This window comes from Ambystoma mexicanum, chromosome 7q (genome assembly GCF_040938575.1).
Source record: "Ambystoma mexicanum isolate Mex_15411 chromosome 7q, UKY_AmexF1_1, whole genome shotgun sequence".
NCBI classification, from domain to species: Eukaryota; Metazoa; Chordata; class Amphibia; order Caudata; family Ambystomatidae; genus Ambystoma; species Ambystoma mexicanum.
This window is the reverse complement of record NC_090941.1, coordinates 971,221,205-971,246,406: the sequence shown is the minus strand read 5'-3', so window position 1 is coordinate 971,246,406 and position 25,202 is coordinate 971,221,205. Positions and strand designations below refer to the sequence as shown.

Here is a 25,202-nt window from a genome sequence, read left to right as displayed (position 1 = left end):
TTCATGTTACCTGTCGGGCACCTAAGATCACTGTCAATCGGAAGCAGATGATGCAGGCACGAAGGCACTGAGTGGCTCGCCGGTATCTGGTGCCTGCCACCCGCAGACTCTCCTGACGTCTGTTCTCTAAGGCCCCACATGCGGTATATGTATCTGTATTGTTGTATACCTCCATAAAAGAGCTCAGATGCTTGTCGAAGCTAGGTCCGCGCTCAATAAATACCATAATGATAGCACAAGCTACCTGCGTTTTTTCGCTGCAGCTGCTCTATGTGCAACTCGCTAGCTAGTTTAGGATCAAGTATCATTCCTAGATATAGGAATTCACTACTTCAATGCCTTCTGAATTCCACGTCCAATTAGGTGTCTTCTTATGTTTCAGACAAAACACCATTATTTTAGTTTTGTTAATATTAATCTTAAGTGAGTTGAGTAAGGCATAGGTGTGCATAAAATTTCATGAGTGCTGCAGTCCCTTCGCCGTAAGATCTAGCAAAGCTTAGGCCAGCCAGCCACTGAAGACTAGGGTTGCCCACTTTAGGAGGTATTGAGTCTGAATTATTCAGCAACACGGTTTGCCATTACAAGTATAAGACCCCATATGAGCTGTGTTCTGAGCCATTAAAAGTATAACAGCCACTACAGGTATATAAGTACTCATGGGACGTTCTTGCTCTGAGCCATTACAAGTCTAGCAGCCCAAATGAGATGTCAGTTCTGATCATCACAGGCCCAATGAAGTTTGTTCTGGGGCATTACATGCATAGCGGCCCTGAAGAGTTGTGTGCTGAGCCGTTACAATCACTGAACATTTAGTAGTCCTTTTGATAAGTCGAAAGTTAAGTCAACTTTCACAATTGAATGTTACCTGCATCTTAAATGCATATCTCTGATGCAGACTCATTACCTCGCCTATGAACAGGATTTGAACTAACAGGTTACACAATCTGTGCAGCAGGGTTATTGACCCACTGAGATGCCTTTCCCATCAGGCTGTTTGAAACTTAAAGCATATAGGGTTAGGGCACTGGCAATTCCATGTGAGGCTTGACTGACACAAATAGCTTGTCAAAAGCGCTATGCCTGTTTGGACTATCATACATTAGCCTTGAGATTCATAATGAGGCTTTGAAATGTGATATATTTTTGGCAGTGGCACTCAGTAATCGGACATGGCGAGAAGCAGAGGTTTTGAAAAGCGCAAGACTGAGTAGAAGGGATTGAAGTATATGACAGCCATGCCATCGTCTCACACTGTCGGAGGTTGGTGGGAAGAGCTCAGACACTGTTCTTGCTCAGTACTTTAGCTCGCTTCAGAAAATGCCAACACATGTTCATCCTTTCTTAACAGCAGCTCCGTTAAGAAATGCAGGTACTGTCCCAAAACATAGCAGTCCTGCTAAGAAACGTGGGTATGATGCAATCAGCCCTGCTGTGAATATTTGGCCTTGTGTCATGACATGCATACAGCAGTTTCGTTGATAAATAAGGCTACTTTGCCTGACTATATAGCAGTCCTGTTGAGAGGTACCAGTACAATCTGTGCCACTGAAAATATATACAGCACTGCTTCTACCTGTATCCATTATACCTGCTTGCAGTGGGTGGTCAGAAAGGGAGTTAACGTTCAGACCACATGCCTAGCTATTTATTGCTCTCTAAGAAAACCTTCTATGTATAGTGCCCTTTTATGTACACAAACACATACAATCTTAAGAAAAAGAAAGCATCTTCATATAGAACACCACAAACTGTTTTCCTTCTCACAAAAGCCAAACAAGTGCTTGTTGGGAGGTTCTCCTAAAAACCTCAAGAGATCAAGAACCGCAAGCCATTGAATGCAATTGATGTGCTTCTGTGATGAAAAGAAAACAAAGTATGAAATGCCCATTCTGCTGCAACTGCACTGCCTCTATTAAACAGACCCTCCAGGATATTGCGCATGAAATGGCAAATTATGCCGCATGAAATGGCAAATTATGCAGCACAAAACTTTATTTCCGCATTTTTGTGGCATATTTTCTTATTGACTGGGGGGTGTAATATTGGCACCTTGAAGGAAACAGGTAGTGTGCAAGGCTATAAGAGAACCAGGGTGTCATTATGTGTACCTTTTTGTGTCAATTTAATATGAAGAGTCACAGATATCTATGGCTTGGCAGAACAGTGTTTGTTTTAGCTATGTTTTTGGTTTAATGTGCATGCCTATTTAATATTATTGACAGTATTGGTCATTATCAGTTGTAATACTGGACATATTCCCCTTCTATGATCTCCAATCCCCAAATATCCACATACCTCTCTCGCCAACACACCTCACACTTCTCACCAATTTCCCATAACAATTTGCATTACCGAACATTTCATTCTGTCATACACATACTCACGTGCTCTGTCACATTCCGAAGTCACACTTTGCACTCCCCAAACTCTACCACACTTCAAATCATACTCCCAATTCACACCTTGGGCTCCCCAATTCCTCCTGCAGTATACAGCCCTTCATTATTGTGTGCTACTTCTGCATCTTGCATCCTTTCTCCCATTCTATCAGAATCTCTTCCCTCCTCCTTTATCCCAATCTGCAGCTTGCTGCCTCTTTCCGGTTAACCACTCCACCTATCTGCTTTTTGGCCCCCTGAGCCCATGCTCCCTCTACTTTATGTACTCCTCTCCCTCTCTGACGTCTGGCCAGCCGCTCCCTCTGATGTCTGGACGACTGCTTCCTCTCTGCTCTTGCCCAACGCTTCCCCCTTCTCACCCACTGCTCTCCCTCCACTTTCTTGCCTACCACTCCACATCTCACCCATCACCCCCCCCCCTCTCTCTCTCTCTCTCTCTCCTGTCCCTCTCATAATGTGACAATTTTTACATTTTTTAAAATTGTAGATTTAGGCCCAGTTCCTCAAATGGGCTATCTAAAAATAGTGGAGGATATGCTATTTCTAGATAACTGATTTTTGGAATTGAGCATTTCACTTTATTCTCAAAGGTGACCTGCGCATTTCCACAGGGCTGGGCTGTAGCGCAAATGATGCGCTGGCCAGCCGCCTTGAATAAGTTTGTGTTGGATGCACACCACTGAAAATGTTCTAAAGGCTCCCAGCACATTTCTCCATGTCGGACCTATAGGGGGCCTGCCACTCTAAAAAGCGACCCAAACGCATTTCTATCCCATTTGAGAAACAGAAATGCAAGTCAGACAACAGCGGTTCATAACTCTGCTGTCACACTAAAGAACTGAATGACCAGATCAGGAATGACCCTGTTGTGCAGTGGCACCCACTGTGTGCCTATTCGAATGCAGGCACATAGAATTCCCACAATTTCTGCACATTTAAAAGCACATATATTTTGTACATTTGGGATGCACTTTTAAATGTGCAGAAACACCCCCTGATTTGCGCAAAGGGGTGAAAAAGGCCATCTGAATGGGCGCATGTAAGATGCTACCCTTCAGATGCCACAGTGGAGTAAGCCATAGCCAGATGTGGAGTAGATGCCATAGCCAGATGTGGAGAAAGTCATCCTCCCTCTCAAGCCATCAAACTGCCAGGGCGACCCCTGCCCTGCCCAGCTTATAAAAGACGCTGCCAGGGATCTTTCCCCATTTATTTCAAAACTTGTCAACGCCTCAATCGCGTCCGGCTCTGTGCCGACCAATCTGAAACAATCTTGGGTACTACATCTGCTCAAAAAGCAAACCCTAGACCCACTTATGACCACAAACTACCCTCCGATCACAACAGTACCTTTTTTGCTTAAAATCTTGGACACGATTGCCTATAACCAAATCCAAAAGTTTCTGGAACAACATAAGCGCTTAGGAGAAGGTCAATCAGGATTCCGCACCCAACACGGCACAGAGACTTCCCTCATTGATTTGAAGGCACAAATAGATGAATTACGAGATAAAGGAAAAATGGCTCTTCTCTTGTTGCTGGATCTCTCTGCTGCAATTGACCTTGTGGACCACAGGGTTCTTTGCAGCCACCTAGACTCAGCTGCACACTTTTCTGAAGAGGCCATAATGTGGATCGAGTCTTTCCTCAGTGACAGGACTATGAGGGTGTTCTCCCCATTGGCAGCGGCTGACCCGATTCCCATCCTGTGCGTAGTTCCGCAGGGCTCTTGCGTCTCCCCTACCCTATACAACATATTTACAAAGCCCCTTTTTGATGATTTGGACCTTCTTGGTATCACCTACTCTGGATGACACCCAGATTCTCCTCCCACTTTCTGGGGATTATAACAAGGATTTGGCCTTGGTAAATAGGGTGTATATCATCATCCAGGCATGGATGACAACCCATGGCCTATGCCTGAATGATGATAAAACAGAGCTCATCATCCTAGGCACTCATTCTAAACTCAAAAAGCTAAGCCAAGACTACACCTAATTTGAGATTGATGGTAATATTATCAAGGTGTCCAAGGAGGTGAAGACACTTAGCTTTTATCTGGATTCCACCCTCTCCTTCGACAAACAGGTGAAGTCTGTGGCATCTGCCACAGCTTACACTTGTAAGCTCATTAGAGAAGGTAAACACTTTCTCTCAGATAACAGCTGCATTATTTTAGCTAGAGCCCTGATTCTATCTAGGGTCGACTATTGGAATGCCCTCTACATTGGTGCTAATAAATCCATCATCCAAAGAATTAGAAACATACAAAATAACGCCTTGCGAGCAGCGCTTGGTGTGTCCAAACGATCGCACATATCCAAGATCGGGCGCCAAAACATCTGGCTGTCCAACAAAATCCATTTAAAAGTGGCATTTCTTGTTCACAAAGCTCTGAACAATGCCGCAACGAGCTATCTCGGACAAATTCCTAAAGAGTAGCTCCACCCGGCCAGCAAGAACCTCTAATGCCAATAGCATCATCATACCAAGATTCAGGCTAACTGAGGCCGGGGGAAGTAGCTTCCAGGTCCGAGCAGCCCAATTATGGAATTCTCTGCCTCACCCTCTAAGTGAGGAGCAGCCTTTTCTGACATTCAGATCCAACTACATCAACCTGCTGAAGTCTGCCAAAGACTAGCCCAGTTACGCAACTCCTAAGACCTCCTAGTGTAGATATTTTATAGACCCGCCTACTGGTTGCCCATGTGTTCATTTTCATTTCCCCCCTCTGGCCAGTGACTCAACGTCCTGCTAGTCCCTGTATATATGCTGTCCTTCTTGTAATCTGTATATATTTTGCCTGCATGTAATCCTTAACCTTGTAATCTAAGCCTTGCATATTCTGTACTGCTGCGCCCAGCTACCTTCGGGTTTGGTGTCCATTATAAGTGAATAAAAACAAACAAACCTAGTGGATTGGGCTGCTCTTTTTTTGGCGCAAGTGATGAGATGTGCTTGCACATTCCATTTCTTGCGTCCACATTTTTTTTTTGAGAATATTGCCCCTTGTGTCCTTTTTTAGATTCTTTTTTTTTTTTTCCAGTAGTTTTTGCAAAAACAGCCGTTTTTTTCGCAGCATTTTGCAGGATCGCAAAATCACTATAAGCTGGAGGGTCTGATTAACGCAGATTAAGAACGAGGAAAATGAAGCAGAAATGCAGCCCTTAAGACCATTTTCATTTTACACAATACTATCTGCGTCGCATCCTAAATTAAAGTGAAAAGCATGTTCATGATTCAAGATGCTTTAATACTGTAACCTACAAAATGCAGGCAGTTGAACAAAACACAAATTCCCTTTTACATTACTCAAAGTATCTTGATAGAATCGTTAACAGAGGAGAGTGTTAACAAAATTAAACAGTCCAGGACGCTTCCCAGTTGCTTCTTTCAAGGAACTGTCTGTTTTCTTTAGAGTGGATTTGCAAGTTGCTGCTGTGAGCTCCATGATTAATGGGGTGCTGCCATAAATAGCCTGTGTAAGTGGTACGCAAGGAAGAATTAAATGGGCCATATTGACAAGATATCTGTGCATAAAACGGCCTAATGCGCACCTTAGCTGAAGGGCTTGTTACTTCCCAGCTCTTCTGGCTTGTTTATCTTTCAACAATTACATAAAGTTCAGTTCCTTGATTTCAGTTCACACAAGTTTTCTGTTATTCAATCACAAGCTTGTAAGTGACTTGAGTGGCTTTTCCTTAGATGGGTGCACTCAGTCTAGGCGCAGTTGTCAGACCACACGTTCCACCCATTACAGGTCACGCAACCGACACACCTTACTTGTCTGTTTCATAGGCACCTTGCCACGGTTTCAGAAGTTCAGTTCCTTCTCCAGCATGGGGTCTGGCATGGATTCACATGCTCGTGAATATTCTGCATCGTCAGGCTGGGAATCCTCAGTAAAAGAAAAAAGTTTTGTTTCTAAACTCTTTCTCCTATAAACCAATCACTGAGCTCTGGGTCGTACTGCCCCTTGCCAATGACTGCCCTCTACCTAAGCCCCTCCTCTAGCAGCCATCTTCAGATTTTTACTGCACGTTCAAGTGTTGGTAGTCCTTGTGTTTTGCTCTTTGAGCTTTTTTCTGCATTTTTCACTCTTTGATAGTTAAACTCTATTTTTCTGTTAATTGAGCCCGTGTGCTCAATCGATTATCCTTCCGACTAACAGGGACCCGTTTTTCATATTTATTTTTTCTCAGCGCCTCTCACTGGCCGTTGTCGTCGAGTGTTCTTCTTGGAGGCTTCCAGTCGAATCTGCAGGCCTACACCATGTGGATCATGTCGTACGAGAAGGACATCGCTTCCCTCTTCCAGCTTTGCTCCGACTGCGGTTTGCGGAATGTGTACATGGACACAGTCTGTACTGCCTGCACTCGACACATAAGGATGAAGATTGTGTGATGTGGCGTGGCTTCATGAAGCGCATGATGAAGGATCGACACCAACGGTTGGAGTCGTGGCTTCAGGCCAAGGCATCTGCCCCGGGTGGTAACCGGGGGCATGCCTCTCCCGGATCCGGCAAACCTGAACGGGCTTTTAAGTCGTTGAAGGGTACCACATCTGTGGGGGCCCAAAACAAGGCCAAGCACCACAAGTCCGCTTCCGCCTGGGTCGCCGCTGCTGAGGATCCCGTGATGGTCAGGGTGCGATTGCCATCCCCATCTGCATCGATCTCCAGTCACGACTCTGGCTCTTCTTTCAAGAGGAAGTCACCTACCGACGGGGAAGCGGATGGAGAATCCGGTGAAGGCCAAACAGGAGAAGGCCAAGCAGGGTGCGGTGGCCGACCCACCCGCGACGGAGAAGGCCAAGCAGGACAAGGTGTCCGACGAAGGCCAAACCAGACGAGGCCCAGGTGCACCACACCAGGCGACATCGTCGCCGTCCATCGAGGTGTTGGTGGCATCACTCTAGAAGGCCGTTGGGGCAGACCCGGGCTCAGGGTACCCCGACGACGGCCAGGGTGTCTCTTCCTCCCAGGAGGGAGGTTTCGAGCAAGCCAGTTGAGAAGACCATGGAGAAGAGGATGCTGGACCTCAGCCCGAGACGACCCCTCAGGACCCAAAGGAAGGAGGGGGGTGGTGAAGGCCTCCAGGGAAGAGACATTTCTTCAGCTGATGAGGATGAGACAATTTCCTTCCACACCGTCCAGGATGGTGATGACAACTAGGGGAACGCCGGGGAATCACCCCACGATGCGGGCGACGACTACTGGGTTACCATCTATGGAGGCGACGACAAGGGGCCCCAAGACGACGAGGGCGCTAGACGTAGCGCTCCTACACCCCAGATACCGCCTAACGACCTTTCATTGGACATCCTTTCGACCCGCCACACGCTGGTGTCGGAGATAGAGAGGAGGATGCCGACGACCCCTCTACCCACTCCACCAGTTCCGGCCACCCCGTTGACACCAGGGGAACTGCTGGCCAAGAAGAGGAGGAGGCACCGTACGCCTCCATGCCGCCTCCCCTCTCCACCAAGGGAGACTGAGTCCGACACTGCGACAACAGACACGGATGACAACGGCAGGATGGGGGACCTCCCGTCACCTCTGCCCAGAGCCTCTCCGCCGGATGAAGTAGGATCTTTACATGCAATGATCGCCCCAGCATTGGAGCTTTTCCAGCTCACGCCAGAGGAAAAGGAAGGCTTCTTGTATCCGCACCGGGAGGCGAAGAGGATGACCATTCTTTCGGTCCCGCTCCTGGACAATGTGTGGGATGAAGGGCTGGCTCTCCTGAAGAACCCCTCGACAGCACCAGCGAAGAGAGACCGGCTAGAGAAAACCTACAGGGTGCCAGAGTCTGCACCCAAGTGCTTTCCCTCTCAACCATCGCTGGACTCTGTGGTTTCGGCGGCCGCCAGGAAGAAATCGTCGATCTCGGCGTCCTCTTCTTCTTCCACCCCTCCCGACAACGAAGGGAAGAAATTGGATTATATGGGTAGAAAGGTTATCTACTCGGCGGAGTTGACGGTCAAGGCTGCCAACGCCCTCGCGATTGTGCCAGATATGACCAGGAGCTGTGGTCTAAGTTGGGTCCGCTGCTAGACTTTCTCCCCGATGACAAGCAGGTAGAGGCTTTGGAGATCCTTCAAGAAGGCGAGATGGCGTCGGACCACGCCATCACAGTGGCTCTGGACATCGCAGACACAGGTTTCCGCCAGATGGGAAATGGAGTCTGTCTTCGCCATCGGGGCTGGCGTAAGGCCACCAACTTAAGACAGGAGGTCCAGACAAGGGTTTTGGACATGCCCTTTCATGGAGACAACCTGTTTGGGAAGGCTGTGGATGAATCCCTCCAGGCCATGAAGATGGACACGGAGACGGCACGTGCCCTGGGCACTCTACAGCAACGACGACCGGCCTTTCGTTCCACAGGAGGGAAGTCTATCCGGTCTTCGAAGGGTTTCGGCGGGGGCTTGTCCTCTTGCCACCAGCCCTCCCGCTCCTCGAAGCCAACAGGGGTCTCTCCAAGGCCTTCGGGGCAGACGCCATCATCATCGGGGACCGCAAGGCAGCCTGTCGACCTCCAAGCAAGATTGAACTGGCCAGGACATTGGGCTCCCACCCGTGCATTCTGGTGGGAGGCCGGCTAGCAAACTTCGTTGGCGTGTGGGAGACCATCTCCACCAACAGATGGGTGCTGGAAGCTCTTGCCCACAGACACACCTTGGAGTTTCATTGAAAGTGTCTGCGAATACCACCAGTGGCCGAACAGGAAAAGCACATCCCTGAGCTGCTGCTGGAGATTCGGGCCATGTTATGAAAAGGGGCGATAGCTGGTTCTACGGTGGCGCTGGGGCTCTTGAGTATACTCAAGGCCCATTCTCGACCTATGACAGTTCAACAAGTAAATAAAGTCCCAGAAGTTCAGGAGGGTCATGCTGCAGCACATGCTCGGCCAGCTGGAGGAAGGCAACTTTCTGTCGTCGTTGGATCTGGAGGATGCGCACTTCTATGTCCCCATACACAAAGGACACCGCCAGTTTCTGTGCATCGTCGTTCAGGGGAAGCATTATCAGTTCAAGGCACTTCCTTTTGGACTGAAGTCAGCGCCCAGAGTCTTCACCAAGTGCTTGGTGCTGGTGGCGGCCAATCTATGACTGCAAGGAATCTCGGGAGGATAGCTCACGTGCAACGCGCTCGCCTTGGAAGCAAAACGAGGTGGAGCCACACAGGTTCGTTCCCCGGTTCCGCGCTTGGAAAACTTTGGGTATTAAGCGTGTTACAAATAACCAATCATATCATCCACGTTTACCCCTACCTGGACAACTGGCTCATCCAGGCCAGGTCAAGGGACATCGCGGTCTACCACACAACACGGACCGTCCGCCTGCTGACGGAGCTGGGGTTCTTGGTGAATTATGCCAACTCCTCCTTAACTCCATCGCAGGAGGCTCTGTTCCTGGGATCCAGGCTCAACACTGTGTCATGCCTGGTGTTGTAGTTGGAGGTAAGGATATCGGCCATCTTGGGCAAGGTGCAATGACTGTTGGCACTTAAGATTGCCACGGTAAGGACCATCAAGTCTCTACTCTGCATAATGTCGTCGTGCATATACCTGATTCAGCTTTACAGGTTGCGGATGTGGCCGTTGCAGGAGTTCCTCGACGCCCGTTGGGTCCAGGTGTCCGGAAGCTTCCAGGACAGGATCACGCTCAACGAGGAGTTCCGCCGAGCGAGAAGATGGTGGGGCGTGTGCTCCAATATCGCCAGAGGCACGGATTTCCAGAGCTCCCCTGACCAGGCGAAGGTCATGACAGATTCTCCTTTGGCAGGATGGGTAGCCCACACCGGACGTCTTCACGCCAGAGGCCTGTGGCTGCCGGAGGAGAGGGTGCTGCACATCAACCTTCTGGAGCTACAGGCAGTGTTTTGGGCCCTCCAGTCGTTTCTCCCTGCCCCTCAAGGGCAATGTGATGAGGGTCTTCACGGACAATACCACCACAATGTTTTACATCCGGAAGCAGGCCAGATCCCAGCACTCTTCAAAGAGCACTGGGCCGTCGCCCAGGGGATGTTCCTCATTCCGTTTCACCTGGCAGGAGTAAAGAACACCGAAGCTGACTCTCAGTAGGGAGCTGCGCTCTTGCCACGAGTGGGAGCTTCGGTAGGATCAAGTGGACAACTTTTTCCTCAAATGGGCCAGTCCCCAGATCGATCTCTTTGCGACGGCGACAAACACAGAGCCGGAGGTTCTCCATCAGGTTTCCCCAGCTGGGGAGCATGGGGGACGCATTCTCATTCCCTTGGGATGGCCTGTTTCTGTATGCGTTCCCGCCATTGCTTCTTCGAGCCATCGCTCAACTCGGGCAGATCTGGTACCCGGACCTTCTCAGCATGTCCACGTCCCCTCCAGTCAAGCTGGCAGTGGTCTCGGATCTACTAGCCAGGGAAGGAGGTGTAATTCTGTACCACAACCCGGGGTCTCTTGTAAGCGATTTCAATCCGGCACTCACCTAAGTCAACGCCTAGCGTGTAATGCACAATTGAAATCTTTATTTATTTGTGTCTAAAAGTTTTTATTCTGAATGATGTACCACTCATATCACGCCCCTCTCCTGGCAACCCCCCGGTCACACTGAACCAGGAATCGGGCTGGTTTGCAAAGTTAAAATATTTATTTATGTAGTTACAATTCAATCACACTGTTTTGATGGGTACACAATGATCACCAATGGGGTGATGTAACACTAAATAATCTCTTTAATACACAAGGAGTAATAGTGAGAAAAACAATTCAGCACAGAAATAATACTTTTGTGTGTGTTCAGATCAAATAGCAGTGTGGTTATTATTTCCCCCTGCACACCCCTCAACCCCCCCAACAGGCAATGTAAAGAGATGGGAGGAGAGACAGCAGGTATTCAGGGATGGCAGAATTCAAACAAAATATCAATCCCCACTTTCACCCCAGCAACACAAGAGAAAATAATTGATTGGCAAGCGGTCAGAATGGTTTTAAATTTATCTTGAGAATGGATTGGGTAAAAAACACTAAATATGGTTGAAATTGTTTAAATTCTTATGGGAGCCACTTTGGATAGTTGCACACAAACACTAGCAATGATTTGGTACTAAGAAACAATGTGAAATCTAAAAATGAAGGTTGGAAGCAATCAAAAACTTTTACACGTGTCAGAATTTCCCTAAAACAAAATTTGCGGCAAACTTCAGTGCGCGATAATCGCAATTACGGGAGAACCGTATGGATTTTATATATGAATTAAAGCTGTGGATGTTAGCTACAAGTAGACGTTGAAATTGTGTTTCTAGCACAAACATTGAGGTAGTTATGGATGTTTTAGTGGAGGTCGTTTTTCGAGACAGGTGCGAGACTGGGAAGCAGGAATGCACTTTTTTTTTCCAACATTCTTTTTATTTGATTTTGTCCATAAACATACTGTTTCAAGTGTGTTAATTCACATATTGCATAGTTCATATGGAATGAGCATATTTAACCACAACATAAACAGAACATAAGTAGGTGGGGGCATGTTGCATAGTTCATTTGAAATGAGCATATAAAGCCACCATGTAAACATAAACCGAACATGATTAGGTGGGGGTATGGGGACAAAAAAGGGGGCAGCCCCGGGGGACCATCTATCGGGGGAGCTGTAGTCCTTGGGGGGAATTGGTTTATTTAGTTAATTGTCTTTTGCGGGGAGGTGATGGTTGGAACTAGGTTGGGGCCGAGTGTCTCCGAGTTCCTTTTGCCCTCTGCTGTTCTTGATATGGGTTGGTGGCATTCAGGGAGGCTGTTTCCTTGCGGGCCGCAGGGCTTGACTATAGATTATTTTAGTCGTATTTGTCCATCCAGCGGAGGGGCGGCGGTTTTCTTACCATTCCTGGGAACTGGTCTGCATAGTCTAGGAAGGGGGCCCAGGTGTTGAGGAACTAGTTTCTATTCCCCAAGAGGATGGCGGTTATTTTTTCCCCGGCTGTGATGTCCCAGCATTTAGCCCACCACAGGCTCACGGCGGGGCCCTATGGATGTTTCCATAGTCTTGCTATTGCTATTTTCGCTGCCGTGAGAAGTTGTGTGCACAGGCTCGCTAGGTTGCCGGTGAGTGGGAATTGGCCCTCCCCTGTGCTGCCCAGTAGGACTATTCCTGGGTCCCATGGGATCGTTAGTCCTGTGATCTGCTTGATTAAGTCCAGGATTTCCTTCCAGTATTTGACTGTTCTTGGGCATGACCAGAGTAAGTGGATTAGCGTGCCTGTGTCTGTACAACCTCTCCAGCATAGCAGGGAGATAGCTCTTGTTCACAATCTCTGGGGTTAAGTACCTTCTGTAGCAGGTTTTGATCGCCCCTTCCTTGTTGGTGACGCACTTCGAGCTCTTGTGTGTTCTGGTCCAGATGTGTCCCCATTCTTCCATTTCAATTGTTCTGCCAATGTCCTTTTCCCACTTTTCCATATATGCCTCTTTTTTTGTCGGGATCGGTTCTGTCTAATAGTCCATATAGGGCCGATATTTTCCCTCTGGGAGGAGTCGTTGTGAACGTTTGTTCCAGTGCCGTTAGCTCTCTGCAGCCCTGAGTTCTCATGGGCTCGTGAGAGAGCCAGTGTCGGATCCGAGTGTAGTGAAATCTTTCTGTTTCCGGCACCCCAAATTTTGCTGTGCATTCTTCGAAGGTTAGTGGGTCACCCTCCTCGTAAAAGTCTCCCATGTGCTTTAGCCCTCCGGTTTTCCAGTGATTAAAGTTATTTGGTGTTATGCCGGGAGTGAAGTCTGGGTTGTCCCAGATCAGGGATAGAGGGCCAATTGTGCTTCTGTGGTTCCACCGCCTGGCCGCCCTCCTCCAGCTCTCAACTGTATTCTTGGTTGCGGTTTGGGGCCCCTCCCTGGGGGCGGAGGGTCAATGGGTCTGATGATATATGGAAGCACTTCCAGGGGGCTATGGCACCAGTCCTCCGATAGTTTCTGGTGCGAGCTGGGCAACGAGGCAGTTGAAATGCTCACCTTATTCCCACGGAGGCGCTGACCCAAACTGGACTGCTACAGTTGCTTCAATGACTATGATGAGGCGTAGAACTCGAAAGACGCTCTGGGCAGGACCTCCGAATATTGACTGTCTGGCTTGTAAGGTGAGTTTTCTGCAGGTGGAAGAAAAAGGGGTAATTACGAGCTGGTTGGATAAGTTCTCTCACCAATCTTCTGCTTTTCCCACTTCTTAGTTCTCGACTGGTCTCCACGAACTCACCTTTGGTTTAGTAAAGCCGAGCTCTCCATCCTGCGTCTGGTGCAGGGGCGCGTGGAATCCAGTTACGTCACTGGATGATTTCAGTGTTTAGGCTCAGTGTTCTTTTGTGGCTTGTAATAGTCCTTCAGGTGCCGAGGAGCTGTTGGCGACACCACCACTGCTGTGCAAGAAGAGGCTCGTGAGTATAGCAGATCTGAGGCCGCTTCTGAAGGAGCACCCTTTTATAATGTCCTTTTCTGTCTTTCAGGTGCCGAGATGCTGTGGGCGATGCCGCCGCTGTTGCACGTGCGGTGGCACGTAAGTATTACTGAATTGTGGCCACTTCAAAATGGACACCTCTAATAATGTCTTTTCCTTTCCTTTAGATGCCGAAATGCTGAGGGCGATGCTGCCGCTGATGCGCGTGAAGAAGCGCGTAAGTATAACTGAGTTGCGAACCCTTCGGCTCGGACACCACTAACAATGTCTTTTGTCTTCCAGGTGCTGGGATGCTGCCGAAGCGAAGGCCGCGGTGAACTCCGCTGTGATCACGGATGGATAAGGTAAGCGAGCGCAGCTGCGAGCGTGTTGCCCGTTTTCTAACCTTATGTCTTTATTTGCAGGTTGTCGGAGACTGGACTCTTGTGGCTGAATTCTGGTGAGTAGATGTTCCTGTGCCTTTTCTTCATCCACAGGTTGCTGCTCGAGAAGCTGAGGGTGTGTCTGGACCTGGAATGCAGGAGCCGACTCGGTGAGCGTCCTGCTGCTGTTGCAGAATAACGCGAAGCACGTGAATTCTATCGGGCGTGGTTTAAATAGTGGAGAAGTGCTTTGGTGCGTAGTCTTCCTCCAGCCTCATCCAGGTAAGAAAAGAGTTCCTGTAACAGAGGAGAGTTCCTGTAACAGAGGACTTCACCCAGCTTGGATTGTTCTAGGTGAGTATGCAGCATGGTCTGCCACAGGTAAGTCCACCCAATCACTACTGCACACTTTAAGAATATGAGCCCGGCGCCCATGGCGCCGGGACTGTGGTTCCTTATGAGCCTGGCGCCAGAGGCGCCAGGACATGGTCCAAAGGGCCCCTGTAGGGGTCTGCTGGAACCGGGGGTGTGGATGATGAGCCTGCTTCCGGGGACGCTGGGCCAGTCTTGGCTCCTCGGGAGTAGCGCTCATGACAGCAGTACCTCTCTATTTCCGGGGCTCCCAGACAACCCGCTCCCTTGCTCCTTGTCACCACCCTTCTTGCTATTCGCGGCTTCTTGCTCTCCCAGATGAATTTCATGATATTTGTTTGGAGCTTCAGCAGGTCCTTCCTTGGTATGGAGATTGGGAGGGCCTGGCAATGATAGAGCAATCTCGGTACCAGATTCATTTTTACTGCTGTTATTCTTCCCAGCCATGACACTTCTTGTTTTTGCCATCTTATTAAGTCCGCCTGGAGCTCCTTGAATAGCGGGGGGAAATTCAACTTATACGCTTCTTCTATTCTCTGTGGCATCTTTAACCCCAGGTAGGTGAAGTATGAGTTGGTCCATTGGATGGGGTGATCGGTAGCTAGAGTTTTTATCGTGCCTCCCGGTATGTTGAATCCCAGGGCCGTGGATTTTTCGAGATTAATTGAAAATCCTGATGCCGCTCCGAAGTTGGCCAGTTCGTTTCAAAGCGCTTCCAGGGATGACCTCGGCCTGGTCAGGGATAACAGAACATCGTCTGCGTATAGTGCTATTTTGTATACCTCTCCTCTGACCGATAGCCCGCTTATTGAGAGATTTTTGCGTACTCAGTTGGCGAATGGTTCCATGGACAGTGCAAAGATGAGCAGGGATAGCGGGCAGCCCTGCCTTGTGCCTCTGGTGATATGAATTCTAAGAGATTTGTTGCCGTTTACCCTTAGTGCTGTAGATGGGTGTTGGTAGTTGGCCGGGGTCCATGTCTGGAACTTTGGGCCGATGCCCAAAAGCTTTAGGGTCTCCTATGTATCCCCAGTCTAACATGTCGAATACTTTATTTGCGTCTAGTGACAGGACTGCCATTTGCTCGCCCGTCCTCCCTGCCGATTCGATGATATTTAGGGTGCGCCTGGTGTTATCAAAGGTGCCTCGCCCTGGGATGAATCCTGTCTGGTCTAGATGGATCAGCCCTGGGAGGTGTTTTGCCAGTCTGCCTGCCAGAATTTTCGAGAAGATTTTTGCGTCGTTATTCAGTAATGTGATAGGTCTGCATGAGGAGCAGAGCTCTGTGTTTCTTCCTGGTTTTGGTAGAAGCACTGTTAGTGACTCCTCCATGGAGGGGGTGATGGAGCCTGATTCCAGAAGAGTTGTATAGCGAGGGGAGGCCTGTAGCTCGGAGCTTGATGCAATGTCTGCTAGGATGTAATCTTGGAGTTTCCAGGTTCTTCAAGGGGTGGTGGAGGCCCTCCACTTGCAGCTTGGCTATGACTGGGGCGTGATCGGATATTGCTAGCAGAAGGTCTATCCTTGAATAGCCTCTGTGGACGTGGGAATAGAATGTATAGTCTTGCTCTCCCTGGTGAGCCAGTCTCCAGGTGTTGACGGTACCCGTGGTCCTCAGAAATTCTGCCATCCCCAGTGCCCGGCCGAAGTCCTCCCTAGAGGGCGGAAGTGTCTTGTCTGTATTGGGGTCTGGGGTGAGATTGAAGTCTCCTCCGATTAGAAGGCGCCCTTCTGTGAAGGAGGTGATCGTGGGGAGAAGACTGCAGAGAAAGCTTTCCTGCCAGGAGTTTGGGGCGTATATTGCTGCTATTGTGATCGGAAGATCTATCAGAAGACCCTTGAACAGTATGCATCTCCCTGCTGGGTCGCGTTTAATTGAGATTTGGGTGAGCTGCACTGCTCGGCTGAGGAGGATGGCTTCTCCCCTTTTTTTATGGCCCGAGGAGGCAAAGAACTTCGTGGAGTATTGGCGGAAATTTGCTCTTTTCGTCTGTTTGCAATAGGTGTGTTTCCTGGAGACACGCAATGTCAGCTTCTAGGTGGTTCAATCTCTGTTCCACTGATTTCCGTTTTCTAGGGGAGTTCAGCCCCTGTATGTTCCATGTTATCATGGTTAGTTCCTTAGTGGTCTCCATCTTTTGTGGTGATGTTGCTTCTGTGTTCATAGGGCTGTTCTTGTTGCGATCCCTTCGGTGTGTTAGTTCCCCTGTGTATTGCTGGGTTTTTGGTTCCTGCTCCCCGGTTCTGAGTCCCCCTCCCCCCAAACAATTCAACAATCCGAGTCTTTAAGGCCTTGGTCAAGGTAGGGTCGGCCTCCCTTGTTCGAGGCGTTCGCGCTGGTGTATCTTGGGCTTTCATGTCTTCTGGGTCCGGGTTTAGAAGCCTCTCTCCCTCCTGCAGGGTGTGGATCTGACAGGGTTTTCCATCCCACGACAACGCTAGGGCCGTGGGGAACGCCCAGTGGTAAGGGGTTTTCTTCTCCCTGAGACAGATTGTGATGGGCCGTAAGGCTTTCTTTTTGCTAGTGTTATGGCTGCTAGATCCTGGTAGAGGAGATAGAAGCGTCTCTGAAATCCAATTGCAAATGGGATTTCTTACACTAGATTATGACTACAGAAAAAGAGAATGCCACACATGACTCTCCACAGTTCCTGGCCGGGGAACCCTTTACGTGGTGGATACCCAATTTCTTTCGGGGATTCACTTTAGTTACTCACAACACTAATGATTTATGATTTTAGAATACAAATGAGAGAAACTCAGCGCAAGAAAAGTTCTGACAATTCAAAAACACTCCTAACAATATCATGTTCTGAAAACAAAGAGGATGGGTTTAAGATAGGGATTGGCTATGGACAGTACATATGCTAGTGATACAGTTCTATCTATAGATACTCACTAGATATGTTTTTACACAGAACCATCAGGATTCTGGTCAGGGATTCTGGTCAGGACAGACTGCTGGGCACCTTGGATTGGATTGGGTCTGTTCACAGCACAGCACTGGACTGGATCGGATCTGCAATGGTTCTGGTCACAGCCATACACAGGACTGGATTGGATCTTTTGGTTCTGATGATAATTATTTTCAGCAGGCAAGCAGTACAGCACAGCCCGGCTGTCTTTTGGTTCCCCTTAGGTTTCTAGGGTTGGTTCTGGTTCTGGAAATTTAAGGCCTAGCTGAAAATGGTTCAGCTATGCAATGGGCCTTTCTGCTTTGCCAAGTTTCTGGAGTCTGGAGCAAGTAAAATGGATAGCTCTGCAACAGGGTTCTCCGCCAACATTCGGGTAGTGGGTAAATCTGTCTTTTGAGTGCTGAGCTGTCTCTATTTATGCTTATGATAAAGGGGTGTGTGTGCTGGTTTAGCCTAAGCTCGCCCCTTTGACAGGGATTGGTCAAGGTCTCCCCTCTTCCTTGATAGGAGGAGAAAAACAGGATGTCACCTTTGTGGTGTGGGTTTATGAGGCCTAGAGTTCACCCCTAGCCTCTTGAACACAAAATCTATTTTTGGTATAATACATATTTCCACATGTGCAACCTCTATAACAATCATATATACAGATTACATATTTTGTGTAGCAGATACTCCTCCAAGCCCCGTCGCTGTAGGATCTTGTCTGCTTTTGGCAGAATTTTACCCTTTTCATCCGGAACACAATGTCCAATTTAGGAGCAAATTTCTACAAATGTGCACTTTGAACATGAGCATACGTGTATAAAGTTTCATATTTCTATCAGAAATACATTTTGTGTAATATCACTTTTTCCGCCGTTTCATCCCAGAACATGTCAGAGTTCTGGCGCCTTTTCACCTGTGCATCCAAAAATTACATTAACAATGCTGTTATTTTATATATTTCGCACAATTTTACATAGGAAGTTATCAGTCTTTTTAAACTGTGTTTTGTCCTTGTTAAGCAACAAATGGTTGTTTAGCTCCACCCCTTTGTCCTTTCCCTGGGACCCAGGAGCATCTCCTCCCTGTTTCTTCTCGGCAGAGGCATCTTTATGGCTCTTCACACTTCGCATTTCCTTTAGCTGGAGGATGTCCATTGTCTTCTTCCCTGGCAGACCAAATTCTCCTCCCACCCTATAATCATTCACATAGGTGTGATTTTCTGCAGGAGGGAAGCTGGAAAGAGAGGCTTTGTCTCTGAGAGGAAAGCTCTTATTCCAGTTTTGGTGGCTTTTAGCCAGCCTTAAATTTAAATGTTATTTCTGTTGCTTTTTCCTTGTTTAAAACAAACTTATGATTTCAAACTAGCAGCTAGAACACTTATTCCAGATTCTAAACCATTGGCTCAAACAATTACAACATAGATTACTCTCAGTAACAGGCCACTTAGATTTCAAATATTAGATTTCAGTTTATATATATGTTTTAAAGTTTATCATGCCGGCTTCTGACAGCTGTCATTCAGGCGGCCGAGGGTACTGCGCCCAGATTTTGACAGATTCCACAGGCAGGCAACTTTTGCTGTGGGTGTTTCTTTGATACTTTCAGCTTTTCCAGACATTTTGAGTTCACAATGATTTCTTGCACTAAGTGAATTGTAGCACCCAGCAAGAATTTTGGATGTTTAAGGATGTTTTGTGCGGCATTCTGCAGTTTCAGCAACAAAGAAAAAGGTTCAAAGCGAGATTTTTAGATTTCCTTTAGCAGAGCACTGCTTTTTTTCCTCTGTACTCCATTTTCACTTGTTGTGGAGCCCAGTGACCTATTTCAGGAGTGAGATCTCTGTTCCACCACTGAAAACATGCGTGGTAGATTGGGCAGCCATCTTTTTGTGCTTTGCAGAGCGCGATTTTCATTGGTTTTGGCGCGCACAAGGGTTTTGCGGCCATTTTGATGTTTCTGGCACCATCAGAACACAGTGATGCCGCATGGCAGAGCAAAAATGGGTTGAAACATCCCACACTCTGAACCTGAAGGCCTGGCTCCTGCAGCATTAGAGTTCAGGGGCTATGATCTTCCAGCAGACTGCTAGGAGGTACTTGCCAAGGCCAGGGCATCATCCAATTTAAAATGCTACGGACACAAATGGAAGCAATGTCGTTCGCAGCAGATCAACCCTCTGAAGGTCACGGCCCCTCATGTACTTCCTTATTTGTTGTCTTTGACTAAATCGTGGGCTGGCTTACGCCTCCATCAAGGTTCATCTGGCGTCTATCTCCCTCTACACCAGATCTTCGGGATGGTCTTCATTGTGGTTGCACTGTCTAGTTACGGAATTCATCAAGGGACTGTTCGATTGTTCACACCGGTGAAGGCTCTGACCCCGGCGTGGGAACTCATGTGGTGCTGACTAGGCTCATGGGAGCTCCGTTGAAGCCTATGCATTCAGCTCCGCTCAGGTTTCTGTCGTGGAAGGCAGCCTTCCTTGTGGCCATCACCTCTGCACGACGAGTGGGTGAGATCCAGGCCTTATCCTGTAAACCACCTTACTTGACTTTCCACGAGACAAGGGTGGTGTGGCAGACGCACCCTTCCTTCATGCCCAAGGTGCCGTAGGACTTTCATCTTAACAAGCCCTTGGTGATACCTGTGTTTCCCCCCCCCCCCCGACGCCTTCGTTGACGGCTGAAAGGACTTTGCACTCGCTGGATGTGGCTAGAGTGCTGAAGTTTTATGTGGCCCCCACAAACCGTTTCCAGAAAACATCTCAGGTTTTTATGAACATTGGTCCTGTGATCCATGTCAAGGCACTGTCCAAGGCTTCCATTTCCAGGTGGCTCTCCGGGTGTATCACTCACTGTCACCGGTTGGCAAACCGACCGCTGCCTGGCCATACAAGAGTCCATTCTACCAGAGCGATCGCTGCTACTATGGCGTTCCAGTCCGGTGTGCCCCTGCTGGACATTTGCAGGGCTGCTACGTTGAGGTTGACGCACAACTTCACAAAGTTCTACTGCATCGACAGGGATTCCAGGGAGGAGTACAGAGTCGGCAAAGCAGTGCGGCGCAACCTGTTCTCTTGAAGGTGAGCCTGGTGAGGAGGTAAGATTGCTTCTGTTGAGCCTTGCCACCTCCCCTGGTTGTGCATGTGTGCACTGCTATGTATTCTTTATTCATGAGCATGTGAACCCATGCCAGACCCCATGCTGGAGAAGGAACAAGTTACTTACCTGTAGCTGTTGTTCTCCAGCATGGGTCTGGCATGGATTCACATGCAAACCCTCCCGCCTACCCCTCTTCGGCTCTTCTCTTGGTCCTACTGCCACGTTACCTGCTACCAAATCTGAAGATGGCTGCTAGAGGAAGGGCTTAGGTAGAGGGCAGTCATTGGCTAGGGGCAGTATGACCCAGAGCTCAGCGATTGGTTTATAGGAGAAAGACTGTTTAGAAACGAAACTGAAACTGTTTTTTTCTTTTGTGGGTAGTAGATAGCCTTGTGGATGATAGTGTGGTCACCAGCCCCAGATAACCTATATACTCCTCTCTATATGCAACTCTCTTACTAAATATTCTCCCTCTAGACCTCTGCATTCCTCTGGCACCAACTCTTTGTGTGTAAAGCATTTTGCTAAACAGAGGGCAGGAGGTTGATCGCTTTCCTCAGCTGGCCCTTCTATGGAACAGCACCCCCCTCCCTCTGTGTCTTGAGCAGAATTTTCTTAAATTCTGGAAGCACCTCAAGCCTTTCCTCTTTACCTCCTCCTCCCCCTTCTCTCTTCTGCTAATTTCACAGTTGCTTTGATTGGTGTCCATGGCCTTTATTCATCCGAATCGCCCCAGTTTCTGTCTAACCTCAGCACACCCCCGTCCTGGAGGCTCGCACTTACCATACTTTGCACTTCATATGTTGCTCACCCACCAGCATGGGCACCCCAGCACTTACCCCCACTGCCTCCTTCCTCCCTTCCGCACTTGCAAGTTTGTAATACTCACAAGGCGTAGTAGGTTTTTCCTTTTTTCCTCCCTCCACTGTATTTAATATCGCGATCTATTCAATGTGTCTCATTCCCATGTCCCCTCCCTGTTTCCCTGTGGGCGCTTGGAAACATAATTTACTTGCTGTATAAGCGTCTAACAAGCGAACAATGAATAAGTAAATCAAATTAAGACCTTTCTTTGTTTCTGGTGCATATTGCGCAAAAGTGCACATTTCGTTTACAATGGGTGTCTTGGAGAACAATTTGTTGACGCATTCAAGTGTTATGTAATAGTATAGCATCTCACTTGTGTGTGTTAATTCCCGTTTTATTTCACAATACAATATGTGTTTCAAAGTTAGAGACAACCTAAATATGGGGCATTGGCCTGTCCTGGGAAACCCCTTGCTATGCATGCTGTTTCACATTGTCTTCTCTACCATACACTTGTCTTCAAACCAATGTAGTGTATATATAATTCCTTCCCCACAAATCCACAGTAGATAACCTTTCTGAGTTTGAGTTTGGACAGGTAATGTCATCTCTGTAAATGGGGAAAGCTCAGAAAACACCATAATCAGTTTTGAAGAACCCAATTTTCAGTCAATAAAACAAATGCACCACCCTCAAGGTGACCGTTTTTCTAGTAGTTGTTACTTGTCCATTTATCTTGCTACCTTTTTTGTATTTTTAGGCATATGCTCCAAGATTCATTTTATGTATGTCATAAATGACCATTATTTCTGTTAATTTGTTCTGTAAATAAACAGAATCCAACATGGAGAAGTCTCGATTTTGGGATTATGCCTGACCGACTAGATACATCGGTATCCAGTTTCGTGGTGAGGATCTGGGGAGGAAAGAATGAAGTGTTTCGACTCCTGATTGAGTGGGAAGTGAATCTAGATGGATTGAAATATTTGGGCCAGCAGGTAAACTTATAATAAAGTAAAATGAGATGCATGTAAAAATAAATCTAGGGTTGTCTCACTAGCCTCCTTAAAGCTCTAATTCTGCTGAATATAGAATTGCACCACAAGTGCAAAAGTATATAAGCTGATCCTCTGGATGTGCTTCTTGTTATGATTTCGATTGGTTGTACCACTCCTCCCTGAACAATGCATCTGTACTACACAAACAAACCTGAGCTGTATGTATCTTCATAGGAAAGTAGGAATTGGAGTGTGGGCGAGTCGTCTCCCTACAAGTGAAACCGTGATTATATCAAAATGCAGCCACTATGCGTGAGCGCAAAGAGACCTTGTAAATGTCAGTGGTGGTGGCTTAAAAGCCCAGTCACATCATGTGTGTATACACCAATGTACAGGAGTGAAGGAAGAATGTAACGTCTTAGATTTTTACAAATTGTAGCCTCCCATTTTTTTTTTTAATTGTAATGTAAAAATCAGAATATGATGCCCCTTTGTCTCCAGTGCCCCTCATTACCCCCCCCCCACTCTACAGCGTGTGCATCCCAACCCCTTCAATGTGGGACATTTGCACTTTAGGTGGGAATGAGGAGAAGCAGTGGCTGGTTGGCTCCTCCTTCTGTGGAGACCTCACAGAATGAGGAGAAGCAGCACCTCTGTCGGACATTTTTCCGAGTAACCTGAACGTGGGACAGGTAAGGTGAACATCAGACACAGTTTGTGGCCCATGTCGCCCTGTCCCCCTCCCCGGGCCCATCACGGATTGCAGCTACGTGGGTCAGTTATTGTGGTTGTAGACTGCTTTTCCTTAGTTACCTGGGCGTGCAACAAGTAATGTGATCATTCCACATAGTTTGGGTCCCAAGGTTTTTCCCTGGCCCAAAGCAGATTGCACCTGCCCAGGTCAGTTATTTTGATTTTGGACCGATGAGAAAGCCAGTGATGGTGTTTTATTTTTGTTAGGCAGAGAAGTGGGCTTCTGCCATATAATTGTGTGGTTTATCGAATTGGATAGTTTATTTGTGGATCCAGCTTGCCCAGTGTAAATGCTAGACTTTGTTCCTTCATGGGACGATGTTACAGAAAATGTGCATTGGTGCAAGTGCAATTTTGTACAGTATTAGTACAATGGCGCTAAGTGCCTTATTTCCAAAAATATGCTAGTAATGTATTTTTGTACCAGGGCAAAGTTTGCTCTAGTGTGAATACCATTACGTCTTTTCCCTAAGGCACATTTGGATTTGGTGTAAAAAATGCTTTGAAAGAATAGTGAGATGCGAAATGGCACTAGCCCCTGTGAAAAGATTCTGTAATCTGATTAGATTTGTATTTGTAGATAGCCAGGTTGCGTGTAGGAGCAAGGTAGAATTTAGAATCAACCGTTAACTAGGAGCACTTGTGCAGAAGAAGCACTTGGCATTGGGATTTTTTTTAAAATATATTCCTCGAAGGAGCATATATTTCTTGCAGGTTGTTTATATATGCACATATTAAACTTTGCTTTTAAAGAGTTTTAGTTAAGTCTAACCAGTGACCTAACCAGTTAACTCCTATTGTGCATTGCCTTTCTTGCAAGCAGAAAAAAATGAGCCCTGCTTTTTCTAGATCATAAATTTCATGTCTTTTTCTCTTGTAGATTCGTGCTCGAAACCCAAATGAGATTATATTTGGACTAAATGATGGCTACTATGGAGCTTTGTTTGATGTGAAGGTAAAACATGTAGTTCTACAACGAGATTTCTTTTTTTTGGGCGGGGGGGTTAATATGTACATTATATTTTGGAGTAGTGACAGTCTTTCTAAATTTAGCCATTTGGCTTTTCTACTCATGAGATGCAGCCATAATCTCTCGTTGGTTCCACCTGTATGTTCATGTTGGCTGTACTAGGTATTTCTTTCACTGCTAATCTTTTATCTTCCCTTTAATTTAAATGTAAAAAAGTAGTGAAAAAATAAGATCGGTTCAGTACAGTTTCAAAAGGCACAGGATTTCAGAAAACCTATACAGCAAATGACTTTACCTTTTTCCGCCCTAAGGGACCCAGCACCATTCAGAGGAACAACATTCTTCAGGTGGACCAGAACTCTGTTAAAAAGTCCTATGATGTCAAAGATTTGCTTAGGTGAGAACTCCGCATTTTTCTGTGTATTGAAAAAAGGAGAGTGATTCAATCACAGAGAGGATCGCTGTGAGCAGAGCAATCTCTTTGCAGGTCGCTTTACAATAGGTCATGGTGATTAGGGCGTAGGATGTGTAACATGTGGGCTGGGGAGGGCAATATAAGTAAGAACATGTACCAGGCCCATTTCATGCATATTAGTAAGACCATGAAGTACTCCAAAAGGAGAGAAGCTCCTTGGCAACTTTGGCAAGAAAATAGTACTGCTTCACTGTGCACATCATGGTACACCGCAAATACCACAAAAGTGAACTAGTAAATGACTGGTTGTGTGCTCATGCACCTACTATACAGTTTTATTAATTTCACAGTGATTTTACATTGTGCTTGTATAATCATAAACTGCTCTTCGTAAAGTGTATATACTGTACTATTGTCATAGAACAGTTAAAACACATCCATATATTGGTTATGACCTCCATAAATTAATCAATGCAGCTTGCCGACACGTGTTTCAACTGTTCTTTTTCAAGGCAATAGTGTTAACCACAAAGCAATTATATGTATAAAGCAAAAACATACCAGTCATACATCCATGGCGGTACATCAAGGTAAATGTTCCATTATACAAATTCAAAATAATTCAACATAAAACATATAAAAATCATGAGTTGTCGCCAATTATACATGACGGTCCAGGAAAAACAGGAAGGGAGAGAGCGAATAGA

General features: G+C 47.2%; 1 protein-coding gene across 1 annotated transcript in view; it reads left to right on the top strand.

Annotated features, from left to right (window-relative positions):
* The window catches only part of UVRAG (UV radiation resistance associated), a 727,264-nt gene that overhangs the window by 236,518 nt on the left and 465,544 nt on the right, over positions 1–25,202 (top strand). The window contains exons 4-6 of the mRNA XM_069640056.1: positions 22,196–22,357; positions 23,991–24,065; positions 24,392–24,477. Of these exons, the coding sequence (XP_069496157.1) occupies positions 22,196–22,357; positions 23,991–24,065; positions 24,392–24,477 (323 nt within the window). The remainder of the gene's footprint in view (positions 1–22,195; positions 22,358–23,990; positions 24,066–24,391; positions 24,478–25,202) is intronic.